A 19,299-nucleotide genomic window follows, 5' to 3' on the forward strand; every position below is an offset into this window, starting at 1 on the left:
TACTTCACTCTGTATGACAGACTCTGGGTCCATCCACATCTCTACAAATGACCCAATTTGGTTTCTTTTTATGGCTGAGTAATAGTCCATTGTATATATGTACCACATCTTTATCCATTCATCTGTCAATGGGCATTTAGGTTGTTTCCGTGTCCTGGCTATTGTAAATAGTGCTGCAATGAACATTGGGGTACATGTGTCTTTCTGAATTGTGGTTTTCTCAGGGTATATGCCCAGTAGTGGGATTGCTGGGTCATATGGTAGTTCTATTTTTAGTTTTTTAAGGAACCTCCATACTGTTCTCCATGGTGGCTGTATCAATTTACATTCCCGCCAATAATGCAAGAGGGTTCCCTTTTCTCCGCATCCTCTCCAGCATTTATTGTTTGTAGATTTTTTGATGATGGCCATTCTGACCAATGTGAGGTGATAGCTTATTGTGGTTTTGACTTGCATTTCTCTCATAATTAGTGATGTTGAGCATCTATCTCTTCATGTGCCTCTTGGCCATCTGTATGTTTTCTTTGGAGAAATGTCTATTTAGGTCTTCTGCCCATTTTTTTTATTGCGTTGCTTGTTTTTCTTGATATTGAGCTGCATGAGCTGTTTGTATATTTTGGAGATTAATCCTTTGTCAGTTGCTTCATTAGCAAATATTTTCTCCCATTCTGAGGGTTGTCTTTTCATCTTGTTTATGGTTTCCTTTGCTGTGCAAAAGCTTTTAAGTTTAATTAGGCCCCATTTGTTTATTTTTATTTTTATTTTCATTACTCTAGGAGGTGGGTCAAAAAAGATCTTGCTGTGATTTGAGTGTTTCAAACACTTCAAAACACTTCAAAGAGTGTTTTTCCTATGTTTTCCTCTAAGAGTTTTATAGTCTCCAGCCTTACATTTAGGCCTTTAATCCATTTTGAGTTTATTTTTGTGTATGGTGTTAGATAGTGTTCTAATTTCATTCTTTTACATGTAGCTGTCCAGTTTCCCCAACACCACTTATTGAAGAGACTGTCTTTTCTCCATTGCATATTCTTGCCTCCTTTGTCATAGGTTAGGTGACCATAGGTGTGTGGGTTTATCTCTGGATTTTCTATCCTGTACCATTGATCTCTATTTCTGTTTTTGTGCCAGTACCATACTGTCTTGATTACTATACTTGTAGCATAGGCTGAAGTCAGGGAGCCTGATTCCTCCAGCTCCGTTTTTCTTTCTCAAGATTGCTTTGGCTATTTGGGGTCTTTTGTGTTTCCATACAAATTGTAAAATTGTTTGTTCTAGTTCTGGGAAAAATTCCCTTGGTCATTTGATAGAGATTGCATTGAATCTGTAGATTGCCCTGGGTAGTGTAATAATTATCACAATGTTGATTCTTCCAATCCAAAACCATGGTATATCTCTCCATCTATTTGTATCATATTTAATTTCTTTCATCAGTGTTTTATAGTTTTCCGAGTACAGGTCTTTTGCCTCCTTAGGTAGGTTTATTCCTAGGTATTTTATTATTTTTGTTGTGATGGTAAATGGGATTGTTTCCTTAATTTCTCTTTCTGATCTTTCATTGTTAACGTATAGGAATGCAAGAGATTTCTTGCCTTAATTTTGTATCCTGCAGCTTTACCAAATTCATGGATTAGCTCTAGTTTTCTGGTGGCATCTGTAGGATTTTCTATGTATAGTATCATGTCATCTGCGAACGGTGACAGTTTTACTTCTTTTCCAATATGTATTCCTTTTATTTCTTTTTCTTCTCTGATTGCTGTGGCTTGGACTTCCAAATGCCTGCAAGCAGAAAGAAAATTTTCCATGTTTGCAGCTGAATTCTGTGTTTGTGTGCCAAGGCATACCTTTAACATTCACCCAGGCGTTTTATAACTCTGCCTTTGCTTGCACAGAGCTTGAAGATCTGCCAGATGTGCGAGCTTAGGGCCTTTTCAGATCTCTTCTGAGGATGTCTCCTTTTGCATCTAGCCTTCTAGTTTTCCAGTAACATGTGGAAGCATTGCAAAGCTCTTATTCCTTAAAAGAGTTTACTCCCTAGCTTTTCCCCAAGATTCTAGGATGTCTATTAAACAATATAGACAACTGATATCCTTTGCTCCCGGCTTCAGTGGTTGGTTCATTTGCCTTTAAATGCCCTCCAATTAGCTATTTCTCTGTCCTGAGAGATTTCTTAGGTGAAAAAAAGGTAAACCCTTTCTGTTAATCCTTCAGGGAGCCTTCAGAGAGGTCAAAGCAGGCATCCACAGTTCTTTGAGTATGATGTCTTCTCTGCTCCCTCTGGCACCGGGAACCTGTACCAGGAATGCAGCCTGCTATCTTCAGGACTATCACCAAACCATTGGGGGTGGTGGGGGAGGAGGGATGAAGCAAAGATAAATTAAAATGCCAGAAAGCTCTCCTACGAAGTATTCATTGCATTTTTTGTTCAAGCATTTGCTTGGTTGCAGTAAACCTTTGTTTCCCAGATTTTTGTTAAAGTTGATTATAAGTAGTTTCCTGGTTTTATTTGTTTGTTTGTTTTCCTGTGTTTCTGTGCAGAAACTGCCTTTGGACTTTGCAACTCTACCATTTTCTTACCATTACCTACAAAGGTTTTTATGGCCCATGTGAATGTGGCATATTTTTGATACACAGGCCTCCCTCTTCTCCAGAAATCCTTAAATTATCTTATCAATATGAATGTCAGAGAGGGCTTTACCTTAAAAACAATGTCATTAAATATTTTGAGGATATGAAAGTGTTCTTCAGAATTGCATAGCATACTATCACATTCTAGTACCTTTGGGTATCATTAATCAGCTTTATATTACGGCAGACTTCTACATTAAACCTTGAAGGAGAAATTTACAGTTGAACAATGCTGTTGCCACTATTAAGATCAGTTTAAATCTGCAGTTACCAAACTGAGTTCCTAAATCTGAGATACCCTGGGATGCCAAAATGAATTCACGAGGGTACAACAGGATATTTTAAGTTTTTGAGGGAAACACAGTATTACTTCACTTCCTACCATCACCATTAATCTACTAGCTTCAAGGTAGTTGGAGTTTCAGCATTAGGTTGAACTACATGCCTTCTGATTATGTCATATATTGATGAAGCTGGGTGTTCCTGGTTTTTCCTTCACTGCTATAATGATAATTACTATGGGAAAATCAATATGGAATAGAAGATAAGGGTGGCACTTTCAAATCTAATCCCAAAGTTTGATAAGTTATACAATAGATAGACACACACAATAGATAGATACACACATCTCATTAGGAAGTGATCATGGTTATTTAAGAATGAAATAAGATTACTTTTTTCTTTCAAACTACATATATTATTTTTCAAATAGTTATTAATTAATTTGTTACAATATCTTATGAAACAGAACTGTTAGGTACATTGTTCAGACTAGAAGCACAATGAAAAAATTGAGACATTAGGGTATCATGAAACGAGAAAGCTTGGGAACCTCTGTTCGAAATTCTCCATTGTATTTTAAATATTTAAAGCATTTATCTTATGAGGTATCACCTCACACTCGTTGGAATGGCCATCATCAAAAAAATCTATAAACAGTTAATGCTGGAGAGGGTGTGGAGAAAAAGGAACCCTCCTACATTGTTGGTGGGAATGTAAACTGGTACAGCCACTATGGAGAACAGCATGGAGGTTCCTTAAAAAAATGAAAACAGAGCTACCATATGATCCAGCAATCCCACTGCTGGGCATATATCTGGAGAAAACCATAATTCAAAAGATACATGCACTGCAATATTCATTGCAGCAGTATTTACAATAGCCAGGACATGGAAGGAACCTAAATGACCATCAACAGAGGAATGGTTAAAGAAGATGTGGTACATATGTACAGTGGAATATTACTGGGCCATAAAAAAGAACGAAGTAATGCCATTTGCAGTGACATGGATGGACCTAGAGATTGTCATATTGAGTGAAGTAAATCAGACAGAGAAAGACAAATATCATGGTATTGCTTATATGAGGAATCTAAAAAAAGGGTACAAATGAACTTATCTACCAAACAGAAATAGAGTTACAGATGTAGAAAACAAACTTATGGTTACTGGGGGAAAGGGAGAGTAGGGATAAATTGGCAGATTGGGACTGACATATACACACTACTATATATAAAATAGATAACTAATAAGGACCTACTGTATAGCACAGAGAACTCTACTCGGTACTGTATAATGGCCTATATGGGAAAAGAATCTAAAAAAGAGTGGATGTATGTATATGTATAACTGATTCATTTTGTTGTACACCTGAAACTAACACAACATTTTAAATCAACTGTATTCCAATTAAAAAAATAAGTAAATAAAATAAAGCATTTATCTTTCCAGCCACATCTTCTATAACTCCTACCATGAATCTTCTATCACAATTAATCTGGTTAGTGCAGAGTGCTTATTTAATGTCTTTGACTTATTATCCATCTTCTTACTGTTTTTTGGGTTTTTTTTTAATCTAAACTGGGATATAGACCTATGAAGACCTTGTCATCTACCTACATGTAATCTTAACCCCTATCACAAGATACTTTATACACTCAGTAGATATTTGGTAAATGTCATTTGATAATAAGGCAGGGACTGTACATCTAAGTTTCACCATCTTATGGCTCAGGGCTGAACATATTTTTAATATTCAAGAGTTTCAGAATGATCCATTGGTTAAAGTATGGTTGTTAAACAGTAGTTTTAGAAAAGTAATAAAGCCACATTTTGGAAAATCAGCTGATACGGCTGGAAATTATTTTCCTTTTCTATTCTGGTTGGTTGCTCTTCCCAACTCTTTAACCTCTTTTTAGTTCTCTCTTTCCCTGTTCTTCATTCCCTTAATGAACTTTACTCATAGTGATGTAAATCACCAGTCTAAAAGGAAGTATCTTATAATTCTTAAGATATTTTGGTGTTTTAAAAAATTCCTTTATCTACTGGACCTTAAACTAAATATGGAGTTAACTAGGAAGAGAAATAGTAGTGATATTAATAAAGGATTAGACATGATAAAGGATTAGCATAGATAAGTAGTAGGAGTATTTGCTGTCCTGAGTTTTTACTATATGCTATTATTTGTGGTTTATCTCATTTATGCTCTGGTTTCTTTTGTGGTTGTATGATTATAATACTAAAATTTGCAAATTACTTTGATATAAAGTATAATTTAATTTTTAGTCCAAATTTTGAGACATTTACTAGTTTTTATAAAAGAAGATTCCTCAGAATTAAAGAAAAGTTAATTGTACCAAGATGAAATACTGAATTAGTAAAATTGATATAAAACAGTTTTTCCAGAAAGTTAAAAGAAACAAAAAAGTATTTACTTCTTCTAATGGAATTTTAGCTATTGCTTATGAACACAAACATTTACTTCTTGGATTTGCTTGTTTTTAAAATTTCATATTATGGGTTATAAAAGTAAAAAAGGTAATTTTAAGCCACTTCTTATATGGTTATATGCAATAGCAATTGTGTCACCTCATAAAAGAAAGAAACTTCTAGATACTTAATAAAGATCTTAAATCCCTCCAGGTTTTATTCTAAATGAAAGCAGGTGTTGAACATTGTCATCTCCTAATACATTGAAATTACTAAAATATTTAATAAGCTACCAGGGTTTGAAGTAGTAACCAGATGTTTACAGTTTTCCCAGGATGACTTTTACATCTGAGCATTTACAGTGGAAATGAACTAAGTTTGCTACCTTAACAACAACAAAAAAACAAATAAAACACACAGACACAAGTTGTTTCTTTTGAACCAGAATTGAAATGATTTCCATTATACTTAATCTGCCTTAATACTTTATAGTAAGATAAGATTTCCATAGCCTAACCAAACATAAGATTGAAGTTTCCCCTCATGCTTAGAATCTTTATTGGGACATAATTTATATACTATAGTGTATAAATTTTCACCGATTTTAAGTATAGTTTAAAAATTTTAGGAAATACATATACTTGAGCCACCATTATCAATATCCAGTTTTTAGAACAGTTTTATTGCACATATTTAAAGTGTATAATTTGACAAGTTTCATCATCTATTTAAAGTCTTGAAACCATCACCACAATCAAGATAATTATATCCATCATCCCCAAAAGTATCCTCATGTGCCTCTATGTAATCTCTCTTTCTTGCTCTTCTTATGCTTTCCTTCCCCACACCTGTCCCCAGGCAATCACTGGCCTGTTTCTGTCACTAGATATTAGTTTTCACTTTGTAGAATTTTATATAAATTGAATCATACAGTGCATACTCTTTTTTTTGTTGGGGGTGGGAATCTGGCCATTTCACTCTGAATAATTCTTTTGATATTTGTCTATGTTGCATGTATCAGTAGTTCTTTTCTGTTTATTATTGGTAGTATTCAATTGTGTGAATATACCATAACTTGTTTATCCATTCACCTGTGATTGATACTTGGGTTGTTTCCATTTTGTACTTTTTTCAAATATAGCTGCTAATAAGATCCCTGTATAGTTTTTGTGTAAACATAGATTTCACTTCACTGGGATAAATACCTAGGAATTGTGTGGATGGATCACATGGTAATTTGCTGATAATGGGTTCTTTATCCATTTTTATATTTGAAAAAGCTTCATTTTTGAAATAAATTTTCAGTAGGCTTAGAATTTTAAGTTCATGGTTTGTTTCCTCAGTACTTTAAAGATATTGCTTCTCTGTCTTGCTTTCATTGTTTCTAATGAGAAATCTGCTGCTGTCCTAATCTTATATGTACATGTCATTTTTTCTGGCTGCTTTTAATACTTTCTCTTATCGTTTGTTTTGAGAAATTTAATTATGTTATGCTTTGGTGTAATTTACTTATTTTTCTTTTGCTCGGTGTTCATTGAACTTCTTGGATACTTCTTGGATTTATAGTTTTCACTACATTAGGCAACTTTTCAGTCATTATTTTTTCAAATATATTTTCTGTTCCCTATCCTCTTTGCTTTTCATCAGGGACTTCAAGTACACATGTATTAGGCCACTAGAAGTTAAACTCACAGCTCACATATGTGCTGGTTTTTTGTTGTTGTTTTTGCCCTCCAAGTCTTTACTTTCTGTCTTGTATTTTTGATCATTTCTATTGCTCTAGCTTCAAGTTCACTAGCCTCTACTTTTGCAATGTGTAATGTGCCACCAATCCCATCCAGTTTTTTGGGTTTTTTAAAAAATCTCAATGTTATTTTCATCTCTAGAAATTTGTTTTGTGTTTTTCTGATTTCTTCGGTGTCCCTATTCAACTTTTTGAACAGATGGAATATATTTATAATAACTGTGTGAATGTGTGCTACTCCTAACATTTATATCAGTTTTGTATTGGTTTTCATTTGATTTTGTTTTTTTAATGGGTCCCACTTTTCTGTTTCTTTGCTTCCCTGGTGTGATAGGCAGAATATTAAGAATGACCCCTAGAATCCCTCCCCCATGAATATGATGGGGTATCACTTCTGTGATAATATTACATTATATGGCAAAGGAGATTTTTGCATATGTAATTAAGGTTACTCATCAGTTGACTTTGAGTTATCGTAAAGGATAGTTATCTGGGTTGGTTTAATATAATCACATGAGCCCCTTAAAAGTAGAAAATTTTCTCTGGCCAGTGGCAGAAGGGGAAGTCAGATATGAATCATAAAAAGGATTTTATGTGCCATTGCTGGCATAGAGATGAGGGGGTCACATGATGAGGGATGCAGGTCAGCTCTAGAACTTGAAAACAGCCCCTGGCTGTCAGCCAGCAAGGAAATAGGATCCCTATTCTTACAGCTGCAGGAAACTAGATTCTGCCAATACCCTGAATGAGCTTAGAAGCAGGTTCTTCTTTAGAACTTCCAGATAAGAGCCTAGCCTGGCAGACACAATGATTTCAGCCTTATGAGATCTTTGACATAGAGTGCAGACCAGCCCACTCAAACTCTGGCCTACAAAACCGTTAGATAACAAATGGGTGTTGTTTTAAGCCACTATGTTTGTGATAATTGGTAATGCAGCAATAGAAAACAAATATACCTGGTAATCTCTGATTAAATGCCAGACATTTGGAATTTTAGCTTGTTAGGTACTGGGTATTTTTGTATTCCTACAAATATTACAGATATTTTTGAGCTTTGTTCTGGGTCATAGTTAGGTTACTTGGAAACAGTTTGATCTTTTGGGTAATGCTTTTAAGATTTGTTATGTGGGGCTAGAGCATCATTTAGTCTAAGGGTAATTATTCTCTATTCCTGGGGCAAGACTGACTACTTGGTCTGGAGAACCTTCTGCACATCTCAGGGATTCTGTCTCTGGACAGCTGTATTTTTTCCTTTACTCTGCCTGTGAAATCTAGCCACCTCAGTCAGTTCAGTCTCAATACTCTCAGTTCTGTCTCCTTAACTCAGGTAGTCCACTTGGCTCCACCTGAGTTCTCCCTCCCTGTGCTGTGTCCTAGATATTCTCAAGGCAGTAAGCAATCTTAGGACTCTTCTCTCAGGGATCACTGTTCTTCATTGCCTGATGTCCCTTTTCTTTAACACTGTTTTTTTCATATTTTTTGTCTGATTTTTTTTTTTTTTGGTTGAGTTGAGATTAAATACAGACTTTTTTACTTTGTTGAAAGAGTCCTTTGGTTACTTTTAAATAATTAAAAACTTTAAATAAAATTAAGTTTTAATTATTTAAGTTTAATGGGACAGCTTTTACCAGGAAATACTCTTCCTAAAGTGCTATACTATGGGCAGTATCTAAAATTTTAATACTGAAGCACCATTTTAAATTTTAGTACACTAAGTCTAGCCCAAATGATGACAAAGCCATATCTCCAGATGGCTAAGCTCACAGTTACTCGTTTCCATTTGAACACTTTTAGTATGTATTTGCCTAAGGAAATTACAATTACTTTATGCTTAGATAATTATAGCCCATAATTATTTGACTAACTAAACTATTAAAGTGAAAAGATAATGTTATTTTACATCTCAAATAGAACAGAAATCCATCTACTTATGCCAAAAAAAAACCCCTATAGTCCTTTTCTGTGTTAACTATATAGCTATTAAACACAACTGTTATTTACATTGTCATATTTCCTTGTTTCTAATTTCTTTATGTTTATTTTAGTAGGCATATTATTTTGTTTTATGTTTACCCTCCCACATGTTTTATCCACATAATTCTGTGAGTTTTCCATGGAATTATAGAAATGAGTATTCAGATACACAAGAAGTTTATGTAACTAGTGTTGTTCTATGCCCGACAAATAGCTTTTGGCTGGTGCTGTTCTTTCTATACATTTTTTTATAGTTGTTTTAATTAATTAAGAGTTTTTAATAGGTTTCTCTAAATAAAGCAGTAAAGATGATAGTTACCTCGAAGATGCTCTGGAAGAAGAGATTTTGTTATTTTAGCAGATATTTTTCCCCCCTATTTCTGAATAGGTAACAACGACATAATTTTATATGTTGAGTATTGATGTTTTCTTATTTGATATTTGTTCATGCTACAGGTACTTTGGAAGTTCGTCTAATGGGCTGTCAAGATATCCTAGAGAATGTCCCCGGACGGTCAAAAGCAGCATCGGTTGCACTACCTGGTTGGAGTCCAAGTGAAACCAGATCATCTTTCATGAGCAGAACGAGTAAAAGTAAAAGTGGAAGTAGTCGAAATCTCCTAAAAACAGATGACTTATCCAGTTCAGTAATCAGATTTTTTTTAACAATCATATAACAAATTAAAGGGCCTATACAAAGGGCTGAGCAGTGGGGACAGAGAAGAGTGAGAAGAGTCAGAGTTGGACAACAAACTTTAAAATTATGATTTCCGTAATTTAAATTTAAAATATCAAAAGCTATAATGACAAGAAAATTTAAAAGGCTACAAAATTTACCCTGCTGAAAATATGTTAGAAAACTGAATGACATATAACATTAATTCTTTTGGAGTAATGAAATATTGAACATCACTCTTTATGTCAAACTCTTTGTGTCACATCTTGATTCTTTTAATGGTATAATGACACCTCTAAACTAACGTTGAAATTTTGATAGCTAACCACTGAACTAAACATGTTTAACTAGGACTGTGTCCCAGAAGTAAACTGAAATGGGGCAGTGGGTAAAGGTGGTAAAGTAAAATGGGAGAGGTTTATGAAGTACTTTGGAGACACTCTAAAGTAATCATAAACTATGATGTAATTATACAACTGGTGGGAAAGGCATGTGACAATTCAACCTAGTACAGTATGTCTGTGCTTTCCTGTATATAGAGAGAGACTTTAGGAAAAATGTGAAAATAAAAATTGTTTAAGGTAACAACATTAATAAATAGCAAATGTAGAGGGAGAAAAACTGGATGACTGATATTGATATGTAAATACACACACACGTGACAAACAATTACTGGTCACTTGTTAGTCCTTTCAGTTACATTTTAATATAAACGAAATAGCGATTACTATTTGTGTTTTTGTGAAACACAAAGGATAACTTGGGAGGGTCTAGTGGGAGTGTATATATAAAACTAGCCATTTAAGATTCAAAAGCTTCAGTAGTGAGTAAGAAAAACTTATTTTCAAAGGATCATAAGACTTTTGTTGATATTAAACAGTGGCATTTCTATTTTAAAGGTTTTAAAATATTTAAGCAAGTTTTAAATTGTAATTACAGATGATGTCTGTGCAGTTTTGAAGCTAGATAATACTGTGGTTGGTCAAACTAGCTGGAAACCCATTTCCAATCAGTCGTGGGACCAGAAGTTTACACTGGAACTAGACAGGGTAAGATGAGAAACTTTTTACTTGAATTTTCATTATATTTATAATTCATTTTTAATGTAAATTTTATGTTTTATAAGACTTTGGTAAGTTTTATTCTTAACAGCATATAAGAAGGACCTAGGTATTTTTGACCCTTCTCATCTGATGAGGTATACATAAATCTACCTTATCAGATTGCTGCAGGAGTTTTCATTTGTGCAGTGATTTGAAAATGTATACTTTGTACTACCCTGAAAGATCAGCAATCAGGTGACATCTAATATTGAAATTTTTTTTTTTTATTTTAATATTGTGCTCTCTGACCACTAAGGTGATTCTTCTGACTCACCACTTGTTGGTTATATTATCAAAGCTGGATTTGAAGTGAGCTATTGTGCTCAGACAACCATTCCTCCTTGTATCTCAGTGGCTTTCATGAATAATGTGAGTGGCTAGAATGCAATCTGTAGCTGTAGAACCCAGCAGAAGTTAACTTGGTCCACAGTAGATTTAAATCCACGATGATAACTTTATTATTTAGATTCTAATCTATCCGTTGGGGTGTGGGAAGAAAATATTAAAACTTAATCATAATTTTATCTAAAAAATAAGAAAGATATTAAGCTTTTTGTTGTTTAGTATTCAGATTGATGGTACATATGTCATTTTAAAAATTACATATATGGGGGTGGTGGGGGGGTAGTGGTGTGATGAACTGGGAGATTGGGATTGATATGTATACACTAATATGTATAAAATGGATGACTAATAAGAACCTGCTGTATAAAAAACTAAAATAAAATTCAAATATAAAAAAATAAAATAAAATCAAAATTACATATATTAGTGAGAGCAGATTTATAGTGCTTAATGATGATGTGAGGTGGCAATTACTGCTCTGGCCTCTACTTTTAAAATATTTTTTCCAGTTTATTTTTTTCTGTCTCACAGCCAGTATCTTAATCAGGCCCTCATCATTGCTTTTCTTGGTTCAGATACTGTGTCTGACACTTAAATATTAAATGTACTTGAACAAAATGCTTAACTTTTTATGTATACCAGTTTCCTTATCTTTAATACTATCTACCTCACTGAAATGTGTGAGAATTAAATCCATGTAAAAATCTTAGGCTAGTGGTAAGAACTCAATTAATGTTGGCTATTTTTACTAAAGTAATTTACTAACTAATCTCCATGTGTCTGAGAACCAGACTCATCTTCAAAGAATAATACTTTCATCTAGGCATTCATTCTCTAGTTTAGGATCATTCATTTAATTCATTAAAAATTATTATGAAATTATTTGTTCATTTATTCATTGATGCATACTGTATTCCAGGCACTTCCAGGTGATAGATTAGCAACAAACAATATAAACAAGATCTCTCAAGATTTCCTCAAGGAACTTATACCTCAGTGGCTTCTCAGTATATGTCTGATTATTTGCAGACTTTTTACCATTACGTCTGAAACTGTGTATGATTTCAGTTAAAAAGATGTTGACGACATTGAATACTAGGCTAAGGTCCTTATACTTGTTGGTAGTGGGGATGAGAGAGACATAATAGAAAAATTGATCTTGGGGTATGTATGAAGAATGAATTTGAGAGAATAGAGACTAAAGGCATATAAATTGGCAGGAGGTTACTCCAGTGCTGCAACTGTAAGGTGAAGAGAACTTGAAGTAAAATGTGGCAGTAGGAATAGAAAGAAAGAGATATATGTAGGAATTGCTGTAATGGAACTCGTAGGCTTAATAGTCAGTGATTTTCTGTTCTGTGTCAAGCACCATTCTAGATGCTGGTTATGATTGACCAAAATAGTCAAAGTCCCTATATTTATCGACCTTATATTCTAATGAGGGAAGACAAATAGTTAACAAGTTTTTTTTTTTAAATCTTCAAGTGCAATGAAGGAAGTAAATAAGGTATTGTAAAGAAGGGGGTGGGGGCTATTTTAGGTAGAGGACATAATAAGGGAAAGTCTCTTTGAGGAGGCTACGTTTGACTTGAAACCCGATGGGGGGAAAGTTGCCAGACTTAAAAAGATCCAGGTAGGGTGTTCCCAGCAAAGGAGAAAAAACATACAACACCTTGGGGTAGGAGAAAACTTGATGTGTTGTAAGAATAAAAATCATGAACAGAGATCAGTGTAAAGAAGTAAAATAGCAGATGTAGGTGGGTGTCAGATTACTAGGGTCTTTATAATCAATAAATTAGAAGATAGTTGAAGGGCTTTTAATAGGGGATTTTTCATCATCTGATTTAGATGATCAAATAGAAATAATATAAATATAGAAGCTAATAAAAGAGTTAGCAGCCCATAATGGGAAAGAGTTTATAAAGAAAGAAAAAAAAGGTCTAACAATCAAATCTTAAGTAGTATTCCAAGTATAGGAGGAGAAGGAAGGTTTGCCAAAGAGAAATAGAAAAATCTGGGTTGGATCAGATCATACCCTAGATCGGATCTTAACCTTATAAAAGCTTATCCAGTGAAGAGTTGCTGGAATGGTGAGATGATGAAAATCCTGTTACATATGGAACAGTTGAAGGAAAGTGGGATTTAAAATCTATTAAAGAAGAGATTTAACAAAGATTTGGTAACTGTCTTTAAAGTTAAAAGGAGGAACATGTAAAACAAGAATTAAACTAGTGATAGCAATGATATTTCCATTTGTGTGTGTTGACTCTGATGGATTGGTAGTAACTTTCTGGAGCTCACTGTCAAGGTTTACTGGATGGGTCCTTGTTTATGCTGATCAAGTAGCAGTGTTTGCCAAATGCTTGGAAAAGGGGCAAGTGGTAAGCTGTAGTACATGTTCCTTCCATCCTTGGATTGACTGTATACTTTGTGGGTGTGGAAGACAAAGCAGAAGTCAATGATGGCAGATTTCATTTCAGTACAAAGAATAGTACTATTAAAAAATGAACTGAGCTGCTGTAGTAAGTTCTCGCTCAGTAAAGTTTTTTTTTTAACTTTTTATTTTATATTGGGGTATAGTTGATTAACAAAGTTGTGTTAGTTTCAAGTGTACAACAAAGTGATTCAGTTACACATATACATGTATGTATTCTTTTTCAAATTCTTTTCCCAAGTAGGTTGTTACAGAATATTGAGCAGAGTTCCCTGTGCTATACAGTAGGTCCTTGATGGTTATCCATTTTAAATATAGCAGTGTGTACATGTCAATCCCAAACTCCCTAACTATTCCTCCCTCCCACCCTGCCCCCCTGGTAACCATAAATTAGTTCTCTAAGTCTGTGAGTCTGTTTCTGTTTGCACATAAGTTCATTTGTATCTTTTTTTTTTTTTAGATTCCACATATAAGCAATGTCATACAATATTCCTCTTTCTCTGTCTGACTTACTTCACTCACTATGACAGTCTCTAGGTCCATCCGTGTTGCTGCAAATGGCATTATTTCATTATTTTTAATGGCTGAGTAATATTCCATTGTATATATGTACCACATATTCTTTATCCATTCCTCTGTTGATGGACATTTAGGTTGTTTCCATGTCTTAGCTATTGTAAACAGCGCTGCAGTGAACATTGGGGTGCATGTATCCTTTCGGACCATGTTTTTCTCCGGGTAATGCCCAGGAGTGGGATTGCAGGATCATATGGTAGCTCTATTTTTAGTTTCTTAAGGCTCTCTCAATAAAGTTGAATGAGCAACTTATATAAGAGAGATTTAAGGGAATTGTTGTATCAGAAAAAGATTACACTTCCAAGATTTTTTTCAAGTCTGATATTTTCTCTTTGTCAACTCTGATTTTTTTTCAGCTCTGATATTTGCTGGAACTAGCATTGTTCCATGCTGTAAATTAGCTGTTTAATTAAATAGTTAGACCAATATAATTCAGTCAAGCCCACCAGAGAGGGAAATGCAGTTGAGGTTGTTAGTGTATATGGATATCATTATATACATGTCTTGTTATATTTGCATCTTCCTTCTATACTGTGAATACATGTAAATATTCATGACTCTAAAATGTTTCAGTTTCCATTCATTCTTAAATTAATAGGTTTGCTATAACATTGGTCTTGAAGCCAGGCAAACTGGATTCATTTACTTATTAGATATTTGATGGTAGACAAGATCCATAACCTTACTACTGGGCATTTATTTCACAATCTCTAAAATGGGGATAAAATATAATCCTTACAGGACTGTTAAGAAGAAATGCTTTGTGTTGCCTGGCACATTTAGCTACTCAATGACTTTAGTTCTTTCTTTAGCCCTAGGCTGTGACGTGTGGCTATGAATTTGAGTATAATGGACGAGCATGTTAAGTAATGGGAAATTAACTGGTTGAATGTCATTTTCTTTCATTTCAGAGCCTATTTAAAGTAATTATAGGATTTTAACGAGTGTTATGATCAAAATGAAATTTAAGACATTTATTGTTAAAGGGAAAATGGCTGGTTAGAAAATTTCTCTTGTAGCCAGGTTATTAGAGTTTTGTATTTAAAATAGAACTTAAAAGTAGTTAAGTGACTTGCCATCATTTTATACTTAAGGAAACAGAGAACCAGAGTGATTACATATTGATAAATTTCAGAGCTGGTACTAGACCTCGAGTGTCCTTCAAAATGCTCTTTCCTCTGTGGTGATTTGTATGAGATAGAAAGTTAGTGGCAAAAAGGAGGAAACAGCAGAAGACGATGAAAGCCTGGTAAAGAGAAAATAATTTAATATTACCCAAGCTACAAGCTTAGAAAACTAGACTGATAACTGTTGATTGGTTGTTTTTACTTGCACTTTTAATCCTCACCTAAAATTGTTTTCTTCTTCATGGCATCAGACTTTCTTCCCACTTTGGAGTAATCCTCCCTTAAAAACGTTGAAGACACTGCATAGCTAAGTAAAGCTATTCTCCCTGAGGCCAGTTAGACCTTCTGAGTTCCTGATATGCATGTTATGTATCCCTAATTGGATTATAAGCTCCTCTTTGGAGGCCACATTCCTTATTGTGATAAATCCTTCTGTTTACACAGTACATTTTACTTTTACATTTTTTGTGCTTTTTTAGTCTTTTACTTTATTCCTTATACTTATAAAATATTTATTTATAGAAGATGTTTATAGAAACATTTATAGAAAATATTATTTTAAACTGACATGTTCATGCTCAGCATTTTGCCTCAAATGTCAAGTTTCTTTCCTATGACATTCTGGAACTAAGTTGTCTATACTGTTTCTATCCTTTCCAAAATACAAAAATTCATAGGTCTTTTTATTTATTTATTTATTTTTTATTTTTGGTCATGCCACGTGGCTTGTGGGATCTCAGTTCCCCAACGAGGGGCTGAACCCGGGCCATGGCAGTTAAAGCCCAGAATCCTAACCACTGGGCCACCAGGGAACACCCGGATAGGTCTTTTTTGAGTTTTGAGATACTATAGAAATTATCTAGATCTAGAATGATAGAGAAAAGTTCAGTTATGTTCCTGGGAGCTCAGGGCTCTGCAGAATTATTTCAGATGGCAACACAGACCCTTTTTTTTTCTTTTTGTTTTGAGATTCTGGATAAGATGTCATTTGGATTTTGCCACTTTAAAAAAAAAAAAAACTTTTGAAAATCGCTGGTGTAATCCAGCCCCCTCATTTTACAGATTAATAAGGATATTATTATGGCCTAAGGGTTAAATAACTAGCCTAAGCTATAATCTAGGATTCTGAAGTGTCCTGTCAGTTCTGTGTTCTTTCTGTTATCAGGTTACCCTTTTTATATTTTCCTGTAAAAATTGGTCTTTCTTAATGTTTATTATAAACACAGTAGCTATGTAATTTCACATTTTTTCTGAATTCCCTCAGCCCTCCTGCTGTAAAAGTTTAATCCTCCCATGAGAGATTGAAATAAAAAGCAAGACCCTTTATATCTAACCTTTTCCCATTCACATTTCCCTTTGATTAACTTTGCTAATGTAATAGAGAACCACCTTTATCAATATTAGAAACAGGATGAACTGAAACTTAGAAAAATTTTAGCAGGAGCCAGTTCTGTTAAGAGCAGAGTACTAGAGAATGTTCACTGCTCAATGGAAAAGGAAGAAGAGAACATCTAAGGTAGTGAGAGCCAGTAAAAATGTAATAGGGTTAATAGATGAGAAGTAACAGTAGCATTGAAGGACCAGTGGATACTGAGGAACTAGAAAGAGTGAGCTAGTAGAATGTTAGGAGGTGATGGTCAGAGAGAAGGATTCAAACAGCTGAGATTGTGGAAAGATTGTAGATATTGGTAGGAGTGAGAGGCTAAGGTATCCAAGAACTCAAGGGATTCTTATTATTTATTGGTTTCACATTTTCAGAAATTGCCTATACATACTACTCTTAAACCATCCACACTCCTAACCTCATTCTTCCAAATAATTAGGTTAAATCAGTAACTTAGTGTTTACATTATTATGACTATGTAAATATTGTTTACAGATGAACCATATTCCATACCATGATTACATTCTCTTTTTAGTACCAAGACCCCCTTTGGGCAAATAATTGCCCTTTTTTAAATTGCTTATTTTGTTTTGCTTTGCTTAGTTTTCTATACACCTATCCTTTATCACCAGGATCTCCAGAAGGACTCTAGAATAACTCTATGTAGGCAGTTGTATCAGCAAGCTGTCAGTCATCCTTGGGCCCACTCTACTCCCTAGCAACATCCTTTCTGGAGCCTTACATCTTTCTGCTCCAATTTAAATGACTGCTATATAGCTTTTATCTTGAGACTCTCTTTCACCATAATCCTATTGGATCACCTGAGTCTTGAATTTCTCTTTCAGCTTTCTTGTTTTACTTCCTCATTTTGGTGGATCAAATCCCACATTTACATGCTGAGAAAAGAGTGAATGAAAGTTTTAGAGATCTTGCATATCTGAAATATCTTTATTCTGCTGTCACACTTGGAGTCTAGAATTCTAGGTTGGAGATTATTTTCATTAAGAATTTTAAGGAATTGTAGTTCTAGTATTGTAGTTGAGATTGCTTATGTGTCTTTGATTTCTAATCCTTGATTTTGATTTGCTTTTTCTTTTTTAAAGATTTTAAGATTTTTATCTTTTTTCCCCTGGGATTTTGTGATTTCACAATGGTGTACCTTAGGTGTAGGTGGTTTTCACTCTTTGTGATAGGTACTGTGTGGCACCTTCAGTTTTGAAAGCTCATTCTTCAGATTTGAGAAATTGCATTTATTTGAGAATTTCCTCTTCATTTTCAGTGTCTCTCTTGCTAGTTGAACCTTTTAGATTGATCCTCTGATTTTCTTATCTTTTATCTATTGTCTGTCAGTGTGTCTTTTTGTTCTGCTTTCTGGGAAAGTTTGATACTTTTATTTGCCAAGACTTGATTGACAAACTTATATCTGATATTATATTTTTAATTTCTAAAAGTTTATTCTTTTAAATATCTTGTTTTCCTCTCATGGGGATAATATCCTCTCTTACATTTTAGAGGATATCAATTTTTTTATGTTTTCTTCTCCCTGAATTGTCTTTATTTCTCCTGAGATCCATTTCATAATCTCTGTTTATCGTATTGCAGATTTGGTGAAATGTGTGGCCATCCTTGGCTGTCTTAAAATGAGCCATTAAGAAGAAGATTGGAAGTTTTGTATGTGGGGCTCTTCCTTACCCAAGTTCTGAACTAGTTAAAAGAAAGAAAGGTGTGACTAATGGAAAGTAAAATGTCATTATGAGCTGATATTTGAAAGTGTGGTTGGGTGTGCAACAATAATGGGGCTATACTCAGTCCCTTAGATCATTGTGGGCTCCAGCCCATATAAAACTTAAGGCATAGCAGAGAAAAACAAATTGTATACTTCCATTTAACAGCCCGGCTCTCAAGGAAAAAAGGAAGAAATGGACTGGATTATTCATGTCCAGTTTCTCTCCCAGTCTTTTATCAGATAACTCACTCCAGGAGATGAATAAGAGGGTTAAGGTAGAGACCCAGATATTTAGGAGAAAAATGAAAATTATTCCTCATAGAAACCATGATGATGAGCAAGATGCTTTCCTCCCTATAAAAGGATAAAAATGCATGCAAACATCTAAATGGGGTGTGAAACATCTTAATATAGAACAAGCCATAGAATAGGAATACAAAGAAATTTTAATTTCTTCCATGTGTGAGCTAACATTCAGCATATTATTGTTGTTTTTGGCCGTACCACGCGGCTTGCAGGATTTTAGTTCTCTGACCAGGGATTGAACCCAGGCCACTGCAGTGAACATGCCGAGTCCTAACAACTGGACTGCCAGGGAATTCCCACATTCGGCGTATTGTTTAATCTGAGATGCTATTTTTTTGTTTGTTTGTTTGTTTTAATATTTATTAGAGTATAGTTGATTTACAGTGTGTGTTAGTTTCAGGTGTACAGCAAACTGAATCAGTTATACATATACATATATCCACTCTTTTTTAGATTCTTTTCCCATATAGGCCATTACAGAGTATTGAGTAGAGTTCCCTGTGCTGTACTGTCCTTATTGATCATCTATTTTATATATAGTATTGCTTATATGTCAATCCCAATCTCCCAA

At 34.3% G+C, this 19,299-nt stretch overlaps 1 protein-coding gene across 1 annotated transcript in view; it reads left to right on the forward strand.

The window, feature by feature from the left end:
- PKN2 (protein kinase N2) overlaps positions 1-19,299 on the forward strand; it is a 121,765-nt gene that overhangs the window by 69,896 nt on the left and 32,570 nt on the right. Inside the window, exons 7-8 of the mRNA XM_068540246.1 lie at positions 9,508-9,693; positions 10,667-10,776. Coding sequence (XP_068396347.1) covers positions 9,508-9,693; positions 10,667-10,776 — 296 coding nt within the window. The remainder of the gene's footprint in view (positions 1-9,507; positions 9,694-10,666; positions 10,777-19,299) is intronic.

This window comes from Eschrichtius robustus, chromosome 3 (genome assembly GCF_028021215.1).
Source record: "Eschrichtius robustus isolate mEscRob2 chromosome 3, mEscRob2.pri, whole genome shotgun sequence".
Lineage (NCBI taxonomy): Eukaryota > Metazoa > Chordata > Mammalia > Artiodactyla > Eschrichtiidae > Eschrichtius > Eschrichtius robustus.